General features: G+C 45.3%; 1 protein-coding gene across 1 annotated transcript in view; it reads right to left on the reverse strand.

Moving 5' to 3' along the window:
- LOC114065561 (ceramide synthase 4-like) overlaps positions 1 to 15,731 on the reverse strand; it is a 24,834-nt gene extending 9,103 nt beyond the window's left edge. The window contains exons 1-6 of the mRNA XM_027899585.1: positions 15,558 to 15,731; positions 8,896 to 9,013; positions 6,757 to 6,875; positions 4,703 to 4,760; positions 3,375 to 3,425; positions 586 to 678 (exon numbers count right to left, since the gene is read on the reverse strand). Of these exons, the coding sequence (XP_027755386.1) occupies positions 586 to 678; positions 3,375 to 3,425; positions 4,703 to 4,760; positions 6,757 to 6,875; positions 8,896 to 9,013; positions 15,558 to 15,730 (612 nt within the window). The 5' untranslated portion in view covers position 15,731. The remainder of the gene's footprint in view (positions 1 to 585; positions 679 to 3,374; positions 3,426 to 4,702; positions 4,761 to 6,756; positions 6,876 to 8,895; positions 9,014 to 15,557) is intronic.
- Between the last annotated feature and the right edge of the window lie 2,126 nt (positions 15,732 to 17,857).

Consider the following 17,857-nt stretch of genomic DNA (forward strand, 5'->3'; position numbering starts at 1 on the left):
TACAGGGAGCAATGATATCTCTATACTCCGTGACTAAGAAACCTCCCACGACAAGCTCTTACCCGTGTAATTCTTTTACCAAACACATTCTAGAACTGTAGGCAACCAAGAGACCCAGGAATGAAGAGTTTATGGTGTAAACTGAGTATCTTGCAACAAAGAACATTGTCTCCCTCCACTAGCAATGGTCTGATGCTGTGCCCTGCAGTCTGTTGGGGCACTGGCACCTGGAACACATGCAGCTAAACTGACAGAGAACCACCTCTTTTCCTGTCTCTGTGATCAGTGCAGCCTAGCAGAGTCACAGAAGCCCAATTTTTACATTTGGATTTTAAGTTTGGATTGAGAACTCTGCAGTAGTTAGCACCTTTCTATGTCAGGATCTGTGTTCTTCACTTCCCTGGAAGTGGAGCAGGAAGACAGTGACTGGTAATAGAAACCCTTGTCAATGAGCAAGGACAGAGTCACACAAAACCTCAGACTAGCACTATACACAGAGTGTGCAGATGCTCTTGGAGATCACTCTCCTGAGCATTCAGGTTGTGTCCTGTTTGTTCTTGTTTCCCACCTGAGACTGCCACTCACCTTCCTCTTCACGTCGAAGGGCAGGGTGAAGACCAGCGACCAGTAGAAGGAGAGCTCCAGCATGTAGTACCAGAACAGGGAGGGCTGGAGAGGCTGTGAGAGAGGGAGAGACAGGGAAGTATCCATCAGATAGAGCAGGGCAAGGACTGGAAGTGAAAACTCCTTTAGAGGCAAAAGGTTCAGACAACCAAACCAACAAAGCTGGTTCTTGCAGCTACAGGGGGAAATACTTAACTGAACCACGTGGTCACTTACTAAATGTCATCTGTGCCAATGGGAAATCAAATAGCAGGGGAAATTCCACTTCTCCACACCACGTTGAACATTTAGGGAACCACCAGGAAGATCCTGAATACTTTTAGGATTCCTTCAGCACTGTTTGGATTCCCTGTTCCTGCTAATACACAGGTTTGTCCTTGACTTGTTCTTTGCCAGTGGGACATGACCAGCTCTGCTTTTGGTCTTTTCTGTTTGTTACAGATATTGGAAAGTGTGTGTGGTTTATGTGGCAAGGTTTTGGTAGTGGGATGAGGGCACAGGTGGCTTCTGTAGAAGATGCCAGAAGCTGCCCTGTGTCCAACAGAGCCAGTTCCAGACAGATCCAAGATGGATCTGCTGCTGGCCAAGGCTGAGCCCATCAGTGATGGTGGCAGATCCTCAGGGATACAGTATTTAAGAAGGGGAAAAACTGCTGGACGAGTGGTGTGGAGAGAGAAATGGGAACATTTGAGAGAAACAACCCTGCAGAGCCCCAGGTCAGTGCAGGAGGAGGAGGAGCTCCAGGTGCCAGAGCTGAGATTCCCCAGCTGCCTGTGGTGGCACAGGCTGTGCCTTGCAGCCTGTGGAAGTCCAGGGAGGAGCAGAGATCCACCTGCAGCTCCTGGAGGACCCCACTGGAGCAGGGGGATGTGCCTGGGGGCCTCTGACCCTGCAGAGAGCTGTGCTGGGGCAGGCTGCTGGCAGCAGCTCTGGGCCTGGGGGGGACTCACGCTGGAATAATCCCTTCCTGAGGGACTGCACTCTGTGGCAAGGACCCACGGTGGAGAGGGTCATGGAGGGCTGAACCCCACGGGAGAAATGCCACGCTGCAGCAGGGGAAGAGTGTGAGGAGGAAGGAGCAGCTGAAACAAGGCATGATGAAGTGATGGTCACCAGGGAGTGCTCTCGACCACAAGCCTTTTGCTATATTTTCTCCTCACTTTTCAGCTGAGGAGAGGGGGCACAGGATGGCTTGGTGGGCACACTGTGGCCAGCCGGGGCCAGCCCACCAGAGTGTGCCACTGTGAAGGCTCAGAGTGCTTTGGGCAAGACTGCAAGTGTACAGAGCAGGAGACACAGGGACCCGAGGGATCCTTTCAGTCTTACCTTCCTATTCAAGCACCACTTGTTTGTATGGTTTGACTGTTACTCAGAACTACAAATTTGTTCCTAAAATTTCTGCCTTTGAGCAACAGTAGATTGTTTGGAGACTCAGCTTGAAAGACACTGCCTCACTCTTTACTCACTCCTATATTTCCTGTGGCTCACACTGTTACAATTGGGCATTACTTTTCCCTTTATGGGAACCTCCATATTTTTCCCTTTATTGCAACCTCCACAAACAGTCATGGGGTCTTGCTCTAACTTTGCTGTCAGACAAAAAACCCTGGGACATAAGCAGTCTTCACTTTGTCTTGGTAGTGACAGCCTCCTCTTCAATTAATGAAAACTCTTATTTCCTACCCAGGACATTTTAGTACTGTAAATCCCGTGCATGGGGGTTCCTTTTCCTTGCATGCTAATAAGGAGATAGTATCCTACTAGAAACACTTGTCAGCTGCTCTCACAGGACAGAAGAACCTTTGCCGAATTTGGAATCAGATTTTTCACTTTAATGAAATTTAGCTCCCTTGACTGTGTCTGCTCTGGTATCCCCAGCGATGGGATACAGGAAGGCTCCTGCTACAGGACAGGCAATTGTCATCTCTACAGAATTCAGAGCACATAAAAATCTAAGGGCAAAGGCAGAGGAGGCAATGGCTCCTGTTCCAACTCTTTCAGCTTCTCATGATAACAGGAGTAGGAATAGCAAGGGAGGCATCTGGACATAAAAGGATCTGGCTTTTGGTCTCTATCTTTGGTGATGAACAAGGAGCAGATTTTCAGCCTAGCTGGCACTTTGCAGAACACCCAGAGGGTGTTTTGGTCTGGGTTGGTAAGAGATGTAACACTTCCCAACTCGCTGGACACCTTCCTGAAGTGCTGTGGTCAAAAAAAAAAATCAATATATACATTGTCAAACTGTAAGAGAGCATCCTGTGACCTCAGTGGCAATGATGCTGCATTGTTCCTGGCCATTCTGCCACTTCCACTGGGACACAAACTCCCCAGGGAGCACTGTGGACATGGGTCCTCAGCACAGCTGAAGCACACCACGTGCAGAGCACATCCTCTGCTCTGCAGACCTCCACTGAAGTCTTTACTTCTCTCCTCAGACAACACGTTCTCCTCAGGCCTCAGTCTCATCTGCAAACTAAATTACACTGCAACATTCCCAGTTTACTGTTTCTTGGCTCAGCTGGACAGAACTCTCCCCTTATTTCTGCAGCCTCCTGCTCTGCTGACTCATCCTCTCTCGTGTTTAGATGACACCGGGTACAAAGATGTTGTCCCTAGATGAGCTTTGAATTTTTAGGGCTTGTAAGTTTGAATTTAATTCAGTGTCCTCTTTTTGTCACTAATATAACCTGATTTTCCAATGATACTGAAACACAATATTTATAACAGCAATTTTCCGTCATGTGACTCACCTGTTGTGGATATCCTGTCCAGCACTCTCTGTGGTCCCAAAGCCAAGGCTTCTGCAACAAAAATGCAACGAGAATGTGAGAATATCAGAGAAATTCTTTTCTTATCAACTGTATAACTCCTTTAGTTTGTTACTACTGCAGACTTTGTTGTGTTTTATTACAGGCAGAGCTGGTCACGCTGTCTGGAATTCAGTTGCCAAGAGGGTTTTAATGTAGTCATTTTGGTACAATTTAGGTAACAGAATAACATGCTATTTGCTACAGGATCTAGAGGTGCTGTCTGTAGGATAGATTTCTTTTTCTGTGAAAGTTGGAAGATGTGTACTGAATAAGGACAAGAGTTTCACAGAAAGGTCAGATGACATGCAGAAGAACGTGGTTCTGCCCCTTGTTTGCCACAGGGTTCGTGTACAGTGGCCAAGAAGGTCATCCACACCAGACTTCAACACTGGCCTCAAAGAACAGCCTTCTGGAATTCAGATACCCTCACTCCTCTGCCAGCTCATCCTATAACCCTCATACTCCTCGAGCACCCTCAATCCTGACTCGACAGTCCCTGTGAGTTCAGAAGTCCTTCACTTGTTACAATAAGGTTACAGGGACAGTTTGTGCCTGTGTATCTTGGGACCTCACGTTTTCCATCAGGTAACCCCTCAGATGGTACCAGAAGACTTTGGAAAGCTCACCTGGGGAACCAGATTCAGCAAAAGAGTCAGGGGAACCTTTAAAACACGGGCAGAGGATGTCCAGTGCCCCCAGTCCCAGCTCAGTGCCTACAACTCGGGGCTCAGAGCATACCCATGGCTTCTGTTACCTCTCCTGCCTGGTGAGGCAGTTCTATTTGCATCAAGAGAACTCATTATTTATCAAATCAGAGAAAAAGCAGAGGCAAGAACTTGAAGCAATCACACCTTGGGTAGGGGAAAGAAAATTAACAAATAAAATTACTAAACTGCAGTCCATGGTCCAAAGGAAGCCTAAGTTTTTTACCTTAAAGAAGTATTGGACACAAAACATAAACTGGCTCTGCAGCTCCCATGAAGTGTTCCATCTCCCACCCCACAGACACATATTTTTACACAATCCCAATTTTCTTCTGTTTTGCCAGAAGAGGAGGAAACATCTTGGTTCTGAGCTGGAGTTCCTAAAATAAGCATGGTCCAGTACGTCTGTGGTCTCCTAAGTGTGCTATGCAGGGGACAGACACTGACCTGGGTGGAAAACCTCTAGAAGAAGGTCTGAAAAGACATGTTTGACAACAAACTCTGCCATTCTTGCAGGCACTGGCTGGGAAGAACAGCAGGTGAGGTGGCTGCTTGTGTACTCACATCGTACAGGACAGCAAGTCCGGTGAAGAAAGAAATGATGTAAAATGTGAACCTCCAGCTACAAACAAACAAACAAAACACTGTGTTAGAATCCTATTCATCAACCCTCGAGCTGCAAGTCTGTGCATCCTCACACTCATTCAAAGAATGACACTATTAAGACAAAGACACACATTAACATGTTCAGACAGGAGCAGCTCTTTGCATGTCATCAGCACGTTCCACATATTTCACAATTACTCTCCTTACTTTATACACATCAGAAGACACAAGAATCTCACTGACTGAAAATCACTCAGAGAATAGACCCAAAGCTTCCCAGCTCTAGCAGATGCATTTGTAAAAGTCAAACAATGCCAATCTCTCTCCTAGGCCTCTGGAGATCAGGCATGCTAAATTCATTATCACGTAAAGGAACTAATTATTGTCATGTTGGGCCTCGGTTGGGAGCTGGTAAAGATTTACCACCCTTAAATCCCCACAAAAATACACATGTACTGTTTGCCAAGGTCAGTGCACAGAGGCAGGTCGCTCTGAATGTACACACATGTAGTAAGGAATGACAGGAATTTCACCCCAACAGAATAAACAACTTATTAATAAACTAAACACAGGAAATATTCAAAGGAATAAAGCTGTCTAAACCGGTCCTGTAATTTCCAAAAATCTCCATAACAATTCAGACATAATTGCATTTTGACAGAGAGACTCCTCCTGTCAGTGAAACCCCCAGGAGCTCCAATATAAAAATAATCTCTACAAAGCTTCTATGTCACATGAGAGACACATTCTGTCTACAGACTGCACATGGTGCCAGAGGGCAGGTGGAAGAACACCAGGCTCAGTGAGCTGAGGCAGAAAAGGATTTACTGCTTACTGTTTACTGTTACTATTTACTGCAAGTTATCCAGTGCAGGGAGAGCGGAGATTTCATCTGGATGGAGGCAGAATAAGCATCCTTGCTTTACTACTCCTTGTCCACAGTTTCTATAAATACTTCTAACTGGAACTATCTGGAAGATTATAAATAAATAATACGCATCCTTTTTCTTTATTTCAATTAGGTTTTTTAGGCAGGGGTTTTCAATTAGGTGGAATGCTAAATGGAGCACGAGGTGATGAGCTCAAAGTTGTATCCCTATGGATACACACTTTAGACAGACGAATACCACTCCAGGTATTTACTGACTTATTTCATCTTTGTGGCTTTCCTGGGAGAACCCACTTCCTTACACAAATAGCACAGCAGCCACTCACAAGTAAGGCATTCCAACCAGGCTGAGAAGAATTCTCCTTTCCTGTGGAAAGCTGAGCCAGGACGGACATTCACAGATCTGGCTGATGGGAGATTTATTTTGTGCCTCCACACAACAAGGAGGGTTTCTACACAGCTGTTCCCAAGGCAACTTTTGCTCTTTGCAAAACACAAGCTTTCACACTGGCCCCTTTTTCTGCCCCTGGGGAAGGGTGTTGGCTTGTGACTTTCAGGATGCTGAAATCAAGTGACAGCAGAATCCAATCAAACTCACTGCCAGTGGGTTTTGAAAGCAACAGTGTGCAAAAGTTGCAGAAAAGATGCAGAAGAAGGAATCAGCTCGCAGAGAGGCAAAGGGAAGCCATGGAAAAGGCAAAAGAAAGGCTGAGTTCTTTGTAGGTACTGAAACAGCAGCAGATGCAAACACAAGAGAGTTTTTCAGGTACAACTGTGTTTCAGAGCAGAATGCCAGTCTGACAAAGTCAGAAACAGGGGCCTGGTAAGGAATAAGGGTGAGACAGCAGTTAAAGGAGACTTGGGACTGAAAATAATGAGGAAAAGCAAGAAATGTTTCAGTAACAGAGAAGCAGCAGAGCTGAAGAAGAGCCAAATGGGTCAGGATCTGCATAGGGATGGAGAGCAGCAGTGAGCTGGGATCTCTGTGCAGGGATGGAGAGCAGCAGTGAGCTGGGATCTCTGTGTAGGGATGGAGAGCAGGATGGGAGGCAGTGAGCTGTCTGAGCTGTCAGAGCTCAGCTCTGGTGAAAACCTGCTGCTCGTGGCTTGTGCTCCTGCTCACCAGGCCTCGCAGAACTTCTTCGACAGGCTGGGCCGGTCCATGTTCCTCCGGCGCCGGAACCACCTCTCCACCTTCCTCACTGGCAGGTCACACTGCTTGGACAAACTGATCAGCTCACCCTGGAAAACACGTTCAGATCCAGGTTCAAAGGTCAGGTGGGGCAGTATCTCATCTGATCCACCACAGAGCCCAGCTGGGGGCTCCCGGCAAGCCCAAATCTCTTCAGGCTAAGGCATCTTTTTGAAAGCCGTCTGTTCCTAGTGTAAAACCCTCAGACAGTAGAAAATCCTTCTGCTCCCCTCTAAGCAATTGATTATTAATGTTAAATATTGAAACTTGTCATTTTTTAATGTGAACTTCCCCAGTTTCAACTTTCAAACTGGTCTTGTCTCCTCATGTGAGTTTGTTGTCAAATGGCTTCCTCACCTTGACTTCAAGGACCAAGTCCCTTAAATCTGTCACTCCATGAAAGATTCACTGCAGCTTAGATAATATCTTAAAGTTCTGCATCAAATCTTGCCATGCCTGTCAGTATTCTGATGCAGTATCAGCCTGATGGATACCACGAGCAGAAGCAATGCCATTTTCCTACCGGATATTCTCCTGTTGTGGTAAATCTGTTAGGGATAATTTTTCCATAAATTACCCACAGAAATCCTGCAGTTACCTTTCTACTTGTCCTAGGGCTCTTAACAGTTTGGCATGTGACATGAAAAAGGTTTGTCATGTTTCATATTCCTACTTGCAAGTGTCATCATGGGTAACCTTATTTGTTAAGTAAAGCAATAGCTTTTCATGGAATGCCTTTACATTAATGGTATCACGTGAGAGTGACATACAGTGTGAGCATGTTGTACAAAAATACATTCATTACAAATTTTCAGATGTTCTGCTTTTGATTCTCACTTAGTGACTTGTGTTCTGGTGGGGGACACAAATGGAGATGCTAATTTATATTCTCCAGCTACCCCATCATGTGGAATTCCTCCCAAGGAAAGGCAGGCAAGAACTGCAAAATCTCATAAGTAAAATCTGCCTCTAAGCAAGTGTTTGAGAGCTCATGGGAGAGGGAGGAGCCAGCAGACTGGCTGAGGTGTACCTGGTGAGCAGACAGCAGCACTAGTCTTGCTCCACCTCTCACTGCTGTCAGAGTCTTGTGGTGAGGATATGTTCCAGTGTCACAGATTTTCTGGGATAAAAGTACAGCCTCAGTGCAATGTGGATGCAGGGAGTGCTGTGGGGAAAACCTACCGGCAAAGCCAGGCCTTTCCCTGCCACAGGGGACTTCACTGACAAGATTAAATCCTAATGATGCCTGAAAATTCACAATCCTGCCAGTGTTTTTCCCCTCAGCAGCAGGCATTATAACTCTGGATTATCTTGCTAGTTTCTTCAAGTCCACTCTTCTTAGCCCTCAGGGGAAAACTACCCACTAGTTGTGTTTGCAGGTTTCTGATGCTCATCACAACCTCTGCTGTGGCTTCCTGAAAACACCAATCTCAAACTGATGGATTGAACAGCAACAGGATGATCCAGCCTAGGACTTGGAGATCAAGCAACACACACCTGTTGGGCTGCAGGGACTAGCAATGAGGGAGTCAGCTCAAGGCAGCTGATATGACTAATTATTTATAGGATTTTCTAATACATGAAAAGAAGCCATCACGGAATGGCTGGGGTTGAGAGGGATCATGGAGGCCACCTGGTCCAACGGGCCCTGCAAAAATAGAACCAGGTTCCCAGGACCATATTCAGACAGCTTTGAGTTTCCCAAAGGATAGAAACTGCACAACCTCTTCTGGGGAACCTGTTCCGATGCCTGCTCACCCCTCAGAGCAAGAAAGGTCACTGATATTCAGGCAGAGTGCCCTGTGTGACAGTTTGTGCTGGCTATAAGGTAACAGGAGAGGGAACTGGAGTTGTCATTATCTCCTTTGGGAGAACAGTTTCCTCCCAGGTGTTCAGAAACAGAACTGGGAACTGATGGCACTGCAGAAGGAAAGCTGCTCTCAGCTACCCAGTGCTGCTTTGCTGAGCTTCCAAATATGAATGGCATTACCAAACTCCAGGATGCCAAATGGGATTGTATTTGGCTAAAGACACTGAATCTACAGGAAAGCAAAGGAAGAAGGGACTCACCTCTTGAGGGTTCTTGCAGTGTGTACTATAGAATGTTTCCAGCACGGGGTTGGGCTGAGCTTTTGGTCTCTGCTTGTCTCTCACGCCCAGTTTGGTACTGAGGGGCAGGGCTATGGCTCTGCAAAAGAGAAGATAAAGGTTCAGCCAAAAATAGAACGGTGATTTCTGATATTGCAGCACTGTTAAAACAAGAGGCAGCACAAAACAGCTGCCTCCCACATTTGGATCTAGACATGAGCATCATGTCAAGCAGGTAAAAAGGCAAACTTACAGCAGAAACAGTAGGACTTTTATCCTTGTGCTCTGAGCTCTGTACAGTAATACCCAAAATTACACAAGGTCAGCACATGCTGTATCCTTCTTCGTCATGTTCTGAATCCCCCACCGTGGGTCTCTGGCTTTCCTGCAGCTGATCAGGAGCACCACGCTGAGGGTAAGGTCTAAATGTTGGTCCCTGCTCGGTCTAGAACATGAACCATACATGGCACCCACCTGAACTAAGGGCTTGGCTCAGGACCAAGGGGGAGGCTCTATCAGAGGTGTAGCATCAATGCAGAAGAAATGACCTGCTGAAACAGGAGACCACTTGGTCTTTACTGGAGTAACTCACCCCCCAAACAAGGACATGGCAACTACAAAGTTATTCACATGGAATGGATATTTGTACCAGCTGTGCATCTTCAGTCTTCCACAGCAAAACAATGCAAAGAAAAAAAATCTGCATTAATAGAATAAGGTTACCCAGGGTAACAAAGCTGATCACAGAATTGCTGTGCCAAAAATTCAACTCCTCCACTACCAACACTTTTGTCTGCCTCAGCAGCAGGAAATGGTGTAAAATGAGGTCCTGCATGGATACTGCACAAACAAGAAACTTGGCAAGCAACATTTTAAAAAAGACTCAAATTAACTGCATTTTACTTGAATTTCCAGAGAATTAGCTGTTCTTATTAACTGCTCCGTTTTACACACTGCCACTGGCATGCAGTTGGTCTCCTGGGGAGGAAGAGCAGACAGGCTGCCCAGGATCACTTCTTAGCTCTGTTGCTAAACATGCAAAATCTCTGGAAAGCCTTATCTCTGTATTTTGGAGTTCAGGTCTTTTGCACAAGGTGTAGCTGCTTCCCCGAAGGGTTACTGGGTCACTGACTGCAAACTGGTGCTGAGGGTGGCTTGAGATGATGAGCCCCGTGCAGAGGCAGCGAGTGCTGAGCCCACAGCAGCTCTGCCTGCTCACTCCTGCTGCCCAGGCAAGTCCTCTGCTCAGTTATCCCCCATAACTTGCACACAGAACACCATTTCTTTTTTTTTTTTTTCTTTACTTTGCATAAAGAAAGCTGCTTCACTGTGGAGGTGTTTCAAGGGGTTCTACTTAAAAACAGCATGGGATGTATTTATGGCTGTGATCTCTGCTAGCCATACAGCTTACACTCCATATACACAAGTGCTTAGGGACTACTGCAGGTCCAGCATCCTTCTGAAGCGTCTTTTGGAAGTTTTCTTTTCAAGAACTCATTTCTTAGTTTAATTAACAGGTATCAAAAATAATTTTATAAACAGACCCCCTACCTAGGGGATGCTGTTAAATGGTTACACATTTTGCTCAACTTGTGTAACAGCTCGTTTCCAGCTTTCTTTAGAACACCCAGCCACCCACCTGTGTATCAGCTGCTCTTTGCTGTTGTCTCTGGGAAATTCCTTTGGCATCACTGGCTACAAAAACATTCAGAGACCAATGAAAATTATATGTTTCTGCCACGAGAGGGGCCAAGGCTAAGCATGCCTGCTGGCAACAAGACACATAGATAGTTATGACAAAAACTATGTGTAAGTGTTCAGTAGTTTCAGTAAAATTTAGCAGCACCCTGGCACTGCTGCTGGATGGCAGAGGAATTGCCATTGCTGGGAATTCTGGGGTTTTAGCTCTGCCTGCTCTCAAGAAATCTTTTAATTGCATCTTATGATTTGTTTAGTATCAAGTGACTGGTTTAATAACAGCAATACTGGACCAGCAGGTCCCGTGCTAAGAACAATGACACAGTATTTCAGTGATATCCACAACTATGCTGAAATTGGGAAAACATTTACCTTAAGCTCTGCACTATGTCATGGTTCTTGTATTAAGCAGTTCCTTGAAGTGGGCCTGATCTTTCTGTTTCAGAGGTCAGGCATTCGATACAAGTGCCTCTGAAGAGGAAGATGAAATCAGGTTCTGTTCTTGAAAATATTCCAGCTTATTCCTTATTGCAGCTTCTTATCAGGCCACACTTGGAACTGAAAGGTCTGAAATTTCCAGACACATTAAAACAGAGAACCTTTCTGTCAGGTGTAAAGACAGCCTGACAAGTTTATTTTACTGAAAAACTACTTAAACTATCCTGACCAATTTCTTAATTTTGTTTAATCCCTGACTTCTATTTTCTGCTGGTTTCTTATGGTCATGGTGTAAAACCTCACTTATAGAACCAAGGCAGTTGCAGTTGATAAAGACAGGGTGTAACCAAAATTACAATTACTTTGTTGTTGAGGTTTTGAGTTTAACCATGAATTATGAGACCAATCCTACTTTTATGAACATCATTGGGAAATCAAGGCCTGAAATTCTTCCTAAGGGACGTCTGCACATGTTGGCTGCATGCTCTGACTCAGTTTTCAGTTAAGTCTTGTTCCAAGCACACTTGTTCCAAGCACAACCCTAAGATGATGATGCTTCTACTGATTTCAACATCACAGATACATCATCTCAGTGGTAGGGATGGTCTCGTCATGGCAGTTTATCAGATAGGAGGAGAAAGCCTGAGGACTAAACTGCACTCCAGAGCCAGACACAGCCAGTGAGATGATTCTCACTGCCAGCCTACTTCTCCATCAGTGAGCATCTCACTCCATGCTTTACATGGCAAAATTCTCACCAAGTCATTATATTCAGTAATCACAGACCCAACTGTGCAAAACCTGATGAAGTTGAAACTAAATGGATTTATCATGAAGGGGCACAAACTGCTACTCCCCCATCTTGCAAAAGCAGACTACGCTCCTTCTGCAGAGGCTTTCAGAGTTAGAATAAATAATGTAACTTTGGAGGGTTTGGGGGTGTTCATTTGTTTTAAATTTATTTATAAGGGCACCACTCTGCAAATACCTTCTAGTATTACTAAATGCAGAACCAGTGACAGCAGCAACCAGAACTTCTATTCTTTAAATTGCACAATTTCTTCTCCAGCCTCCTGTTTTCGTTTGGCAGGGGACTATCCCTGTGCTCCTGGAGTAGCCTCTTCCTTCTCTTGCTTACATGAGAATGCTTAAATCAGTTAAACTGATTGTTCTGTTGGATACAAGATCTGAGCCATTACATTCTAGGTCCTCTCTTTTCTCAGGACATCATTACCTGCCTCCTCCAGCCCCTGCCTCGGTTCTGTGGCACAGTCCAGCACTGCAGCTGTAATGAGCTTTCTGCTCTCCAGCTCTGAATCCATCTTTTCCCACTTTCCTCAGTGCAAACTGGATCACAGAGGAGTTGCTTCACGACCCGTGAGCTGTTTCTCCTCCCCCCAGGGCTGCACCCACAACCTCCTCAGCTCTCCCAGGCCACACCCAGCCACCACAGGTCCTCTTCCCACAGCCACCACCGAATCCACAGCAGAGCTGGCTCTTACAGGATGCTGCTGTCTCAGTTTTCCCCAGTTCAACCAGCCAGTTCCAAGGGGAAGAAAAGCCAGCCAGTGCCAAGGAGAGGAAGATCTATGCTCGAGGAAACATTTTTGTTTCCCAGGTTTAATGCCCAAACAAAGAGGATGAAACCATTGGTCCCAGCACAGTGACTGATGCAGTTGCTGGATGAGGCATTGCAGAAAATCCTTCAGACTTCTCCTGCCTCTCAGTATTTCCCTGGAGTTCTGACAGTTAAGTGACGTGAACACATTACAACATTTCCAAAATCCCAAAGCAGGCACCACCAGGAGCTATCTAGAAACATTTGGCACCCAATGCACTGTTGCAAGTGATAGCTAAGGGTAACTGAGGGTAGAATAAATTGCCAGAGGCCAAGCTACAGCCTCCAAATCCAAACTTGTCCAGTAGTTACATCCACTCATTTTGAACCCCAGAGCAGAAGTAGAACCATACACAGTCAAGGCTATCTACAGAACGAGAAATAACATACACGTCCTTTCCTTCTGCAATTCTCAAAGTGGGTGTAAATTATTTTGAACAGGGCTAGTGCCACTGTACAGATAAGGTAACAGAGCAACCCAGGGCTGGATTCACACCTTGCCTTCCCAGGAGCAGCTTTCTTCTCCCAGATGAACTGGACATGAAACAGTATCGACTGAGAATGAGAACAAGTCATGTCGAAATAAATGACTGCAGAGTTAGGACAAACAAGAATACAGCTCAGAACACTGGCTTGTAATTTGCATAGGTAAAACAGTTCTATGATTATAGGTTCCCTGGACCTGTAAAATGGGCTTGTGATATTATCTTTTTCTAAGGGTGTGACATGAAGCTTTTATTTAATGAAGTTTGTGAATCAAAACAGCTTTAAAATTAATGAGTAGGACCAGGCCTGTGGAAACACTCCCAGCTGAGGAAGCACTTGGACGAGAAAGGAAAAAATCTTTACACCTGGCCATCGGCATCTCAAAGCAGATGGATATCTGGATTGACTGGGAGTGGTGTGGCAGGAGGAAGGCAAATAAAGGGACAGACTCACAGAAGCACAGGATCAATGCTGAAAGGGGCCTCTGGAGATCACCCAGCCCAACTCTGCTGCTTGAGCAGGGCCAGCTCCAGCAGGCTGAGGAGGGCTTTGTCCATCTGGCTGTCGTGAATCTCCACAGATGGACACTCCACTTCCCCTCTGAGGAACCTGTTCCAACATTTGGCCACATGAAGAAGTTTTTGTATGTTCAGGTGGAGCACCATCATGTGTCTCCATTCGTGCCCGTTGCCTCGTGTCCTGCTGTGAGCCACCAGGGGAAGAGTTTGGCTCCTCCTTCTTCCTGGCCCTGTCTTGTACTGGGGAGCCACGGACTGGCCAAGTGCCAGTTAGTGCAGGCCATGGGCCCAATCTCCAGCTCCACTGTGCACACACATCCGTGTGCTGACTGACATCCTGGGCTACGGAACCCAGCCACGGACTACACATCAGCAAGGAGAGAAATGGGAGTCACTCTTCTTGCAATGGTTACCTAGAGCACCTTGGTTCCCACATCAGCAGAGGTAACCAAGATGCCTGTGTCCCCAGGAGAGTGCAGGACAACATCCGTGGAATTTATGGAACGCACACTAAGTATACTGTTTACAAAGAAGAGATTTGGATTCCAATTTTGTGTCATCCTAAAATGATTACTTAAAAAATTATTCACACATTTGGTTTTAATAAAACACTCCAGATTACAGCCAGTATTTTTACGTAAAAGTATTCTCACAGGACAGCTCTGAATCACTTCAACTTTTATGAACTTTTCCCAGCTGCCCTTGTGTCACAGAGAATCTGTAGATTCTTTCAAACACCTTTCTAGCCCACAGAAAAGTCCATTTCCATTTTCTTATGCAGCCACTTTTCAAAAAAGAATGACAGAAATATTTTTTAAATTGTTGTTTTCCCCCTATTTCTAAACTTAAAACCACTGTAGATCTTGACTAAACTATTTCAAAAGATTACCTCTTCAGAGAGCAGCTAACAATACTGGTTCTTGAATAAACTGAAAACTACTTTTAAGTGTATTCAAAATCACAAAAGCAGACTTGCTCTGCAGTCTTGACAATGGTTAATACTGTAGTAAATCTCAGTTATCCACCAGGAAATCATGCTGTGTCACAGACCACTTTAACTACTGACCAAACTGCATAAAGCAATGGTTTAAAGCACCAGCTCAGGACCTTTATGAAACTCAATGATCCCTGTAGGATTTCTTGTTAGACCTGAAGTGCAATGTATAGAGGACTCAAATAGTCTGGCCAGAAAGATCCTCCAGTCAGAGTAACTTCTTGTGCTGATCCTCGAAGACATCACAGATTTTGCAAAAAGCAGCCCCAAAAGCAGGCCTGGTAGCAGGAGATAAGGATGAGAAATCCTGGCAGGTCAGCACTAAAGGGTCAAGCCAGAGGAAGCAGCAACAAAGGTCTCTCCGTGGCAGTGGAGAGCACTGGCACTGCTGAGCCTGGAGCAGTGGCCAGTGCCACACAGACATCCCTGTGGCTACACAGGGCTGATGCTGCGGGCAGAGCCCAATCTGATACATCTTGTGCCAGGTGTGATACCCCAGATACCCATTACCCAAGATAAGGGAGACTTAACTGTTTGATGTATCTAAACGTGATTTCTGCAGCTCTCAAGCCAGCAACAGCAAGTACTGTGACCAGCCTTCAAAAACACATGCACAGACCTCATCTAGGCTGACCTGTTCTAAGTGTAGGAAGTCACATTGCTTGTAATTAGACCTTAAGGGTAGGGTTTGTGCTGTATATTCAACACACTTCTTTAGGCAGTACACAGGGATGAAAAGAAGGAGCTGAAAAGTGTACCTCAGCAGACCCTGTGACCTGGAATTTCTGTGGACATCTTCGGTCACGCATTGGCACAGACAATAAAACCACCTTCTGGACCCAAACTGCTACCATTTTCCCTAACAAACCCCTGAAAGTACTAAGCAACTTACCTTTCAAAGGCACATCGGATGACAACCAAGATTAAAGCAAAAGGGATACTGAGCAGGAGATCACGAGGCTGAGGGTAATGAATGTCTTCAGACTCTTGCATGTCCTCCCAGGTGATTCCTGGGGGCAGCCAGAACTCATGCTGCCACAGCCACTCATACAGAGAGCGAGCCATCCTGGAAGGAAGAGAGACCAGAATAAAATGAGGGCAGCCTCGCACACAGTAAAACCTGTCAGCACAAGCCGGGCAAGCCAAGGAGGGATTACACCCTCGCTGAGGTTGCATCTGGCTGCCAAAGCAGAAGAGCTGTGGGATGCAGTGCTGCCCAAGGAACTGATAACCTGCTCACAGATCCTTATCAGGCGCTTGGTGAATGCTGACTCTTGGCACAGAACCAAAAAAGAGCTGAAATGTAGGGAAGTGCCACAGAATTCAACAGAACATTAGATCAACCTTCTCAGGTTCCTAGGTTCCTTTCCACAGCTTGGTATTGTGAGGATGAAGCAAGTCTGCTCCAGGGCTGGCTGGCTGCTCTCCTTTTCAATGTATAGATCCTTATTTTTTAGGTTATAATCTTTTGTGTTTATTTGTTTCTATTTACACGTAATTCCACCATAGGCATGTGTGTGTACGTACGCTTTATAATTAATATTATTCTGAGATTTCACTTTATTAAAAAAAAAAAAAACGATCTTTTGCTTTCAATTTTTAAGGAAAGTATTTCCGGATAAGAATTTCTGCGCACAGCGGTAAGTTGGGTTCTTAATACAATTTTAAATACCATGCCTGAAGATGTGATTTACATACATGATCAGCGAATTTAAGCAGCATAAAGGACAGTAGAATGGGTGTGATGAAGCATTCAACAGGCAAATACTGTTGCTAGATAACTACCCTATGCACAAACACGAGCTGCACCTCCTTCCAATCCAGGCAGCTCCTCTTAGCTGGTAACAACAAACACAGCAAACGTCCCAAACACGAGTTCTGGAGGGAAACAGCCTGAGCTGGCACAGAAGGAGGAAATGGGTATGAGATGCCAACTGAGATCACTGGAACAGCACATGGGAAATGCCACCTTAGGAAACCAAGGGTAAAAGCACACAATTTAAGGGTCTGACCCAAGTATCATAAAGCTTCTCTCCAAGCAAAGTGCCAAGACCTAGCCCGTCTTCTGCAAGAAGGACTGCCTAACAAATCAAAAATGAATCAGTCATTTGATTCTGAAGGTATCCCTAATTCAGATTCAGTTTCTCTGTTAAACTAGGATCTGCCTTAGTCCAGAATTTTTCAGAGTCTGAGGGATATTGTCTGAATTATAACCACAGAATCACAGAATGGTTTGGGTTGGAAGGGACCTTGAAGCTCATCTCATTCCACCCCCTTACCCTGGGCAGGGACACCTTCCACTATCCCAGGTGGCTCCAAGTCCTGTTCAACCTGGCCTTGGACACTTCCAGGGATCCAGGGGCAGCCACAGCTTCTCTGGGCAACCTGTGCCAGGGCCTCTCCACCCGCGTGGGGAAGAATTTCTTCCTAATAGCTAAACTAAATCTACTCGCCTTCAGTTTGAAGCTGTTCCCTCTGGCCCTGTCATTACAGACCCTTGTAAAAAGTCTCTCTCCATCTGTCTTATGGGCTCCCTTCAGGTACTGGAAGGAATCATAACATCTTTTCTTGATTTGGACTTTTCATCACAATGTCTTTTGATCTGACCACAACAGGGCAGATCAGCACCCTAGTTCTTCAAACTTGGCTCATTTCTCCTGGCACATGCACAGCCAATTCAAACATATGTGTAATTGCAAAGTGTGCAATTGTTAGCAAGTGGATGAAAACTTTCTGATCACTTAGAGAAAAATATATATCATGTATAGAAAGCAGGAGAACACTTTCCATTTTTTCACAAAGAAAAAGGAAAACAATCTTATGAAAAATGCATTCTTCTGCTCCTCTGTGCACTGCCTGATTTAAAACTTTTCATACCAAAACCCACAACATAAAAACATCTCCTAAAAATCAAGAGCCTGATATACTGAAGAACTGCAGTCAAAAGAAGCAGCAGTAAGGCTTCACTAGCACTGAAAAGAACATTCAGGTCTTTTACCAGAGTTCAGTTTGAATAAGCACTTATATAAGTATTTATAAATAAGTATTTTCTTTGTGGTGTATCTTTGGGCCTACAGAAAGTGCTGCTTTGATCCCACTTCCAGGCTGCTCTCCATCCCTTCTGCTAGCCCTCCTTTCAGTGCAGTGCACAGACAAAAATCACAGGTACATAAAATGAAGATAAACAGCGTT

The sequence above is a fragment of the Empidonax traillii genome, unplaced genomic scaffold (genome assembly GCF_003031625.1).
Source record: "Empidonax traillii isolate 1590-97213 ecotype Southwest subspecies unplaced genomic scaffold, ASM303162v1 scaffold677:size394641, whole genome shotgun sequence".
NCBI lineage: Eukaryota > Metazoa > Chordata > Aves > Passeriformes > Tyrannidae > Empidonax > Empidonax traillii.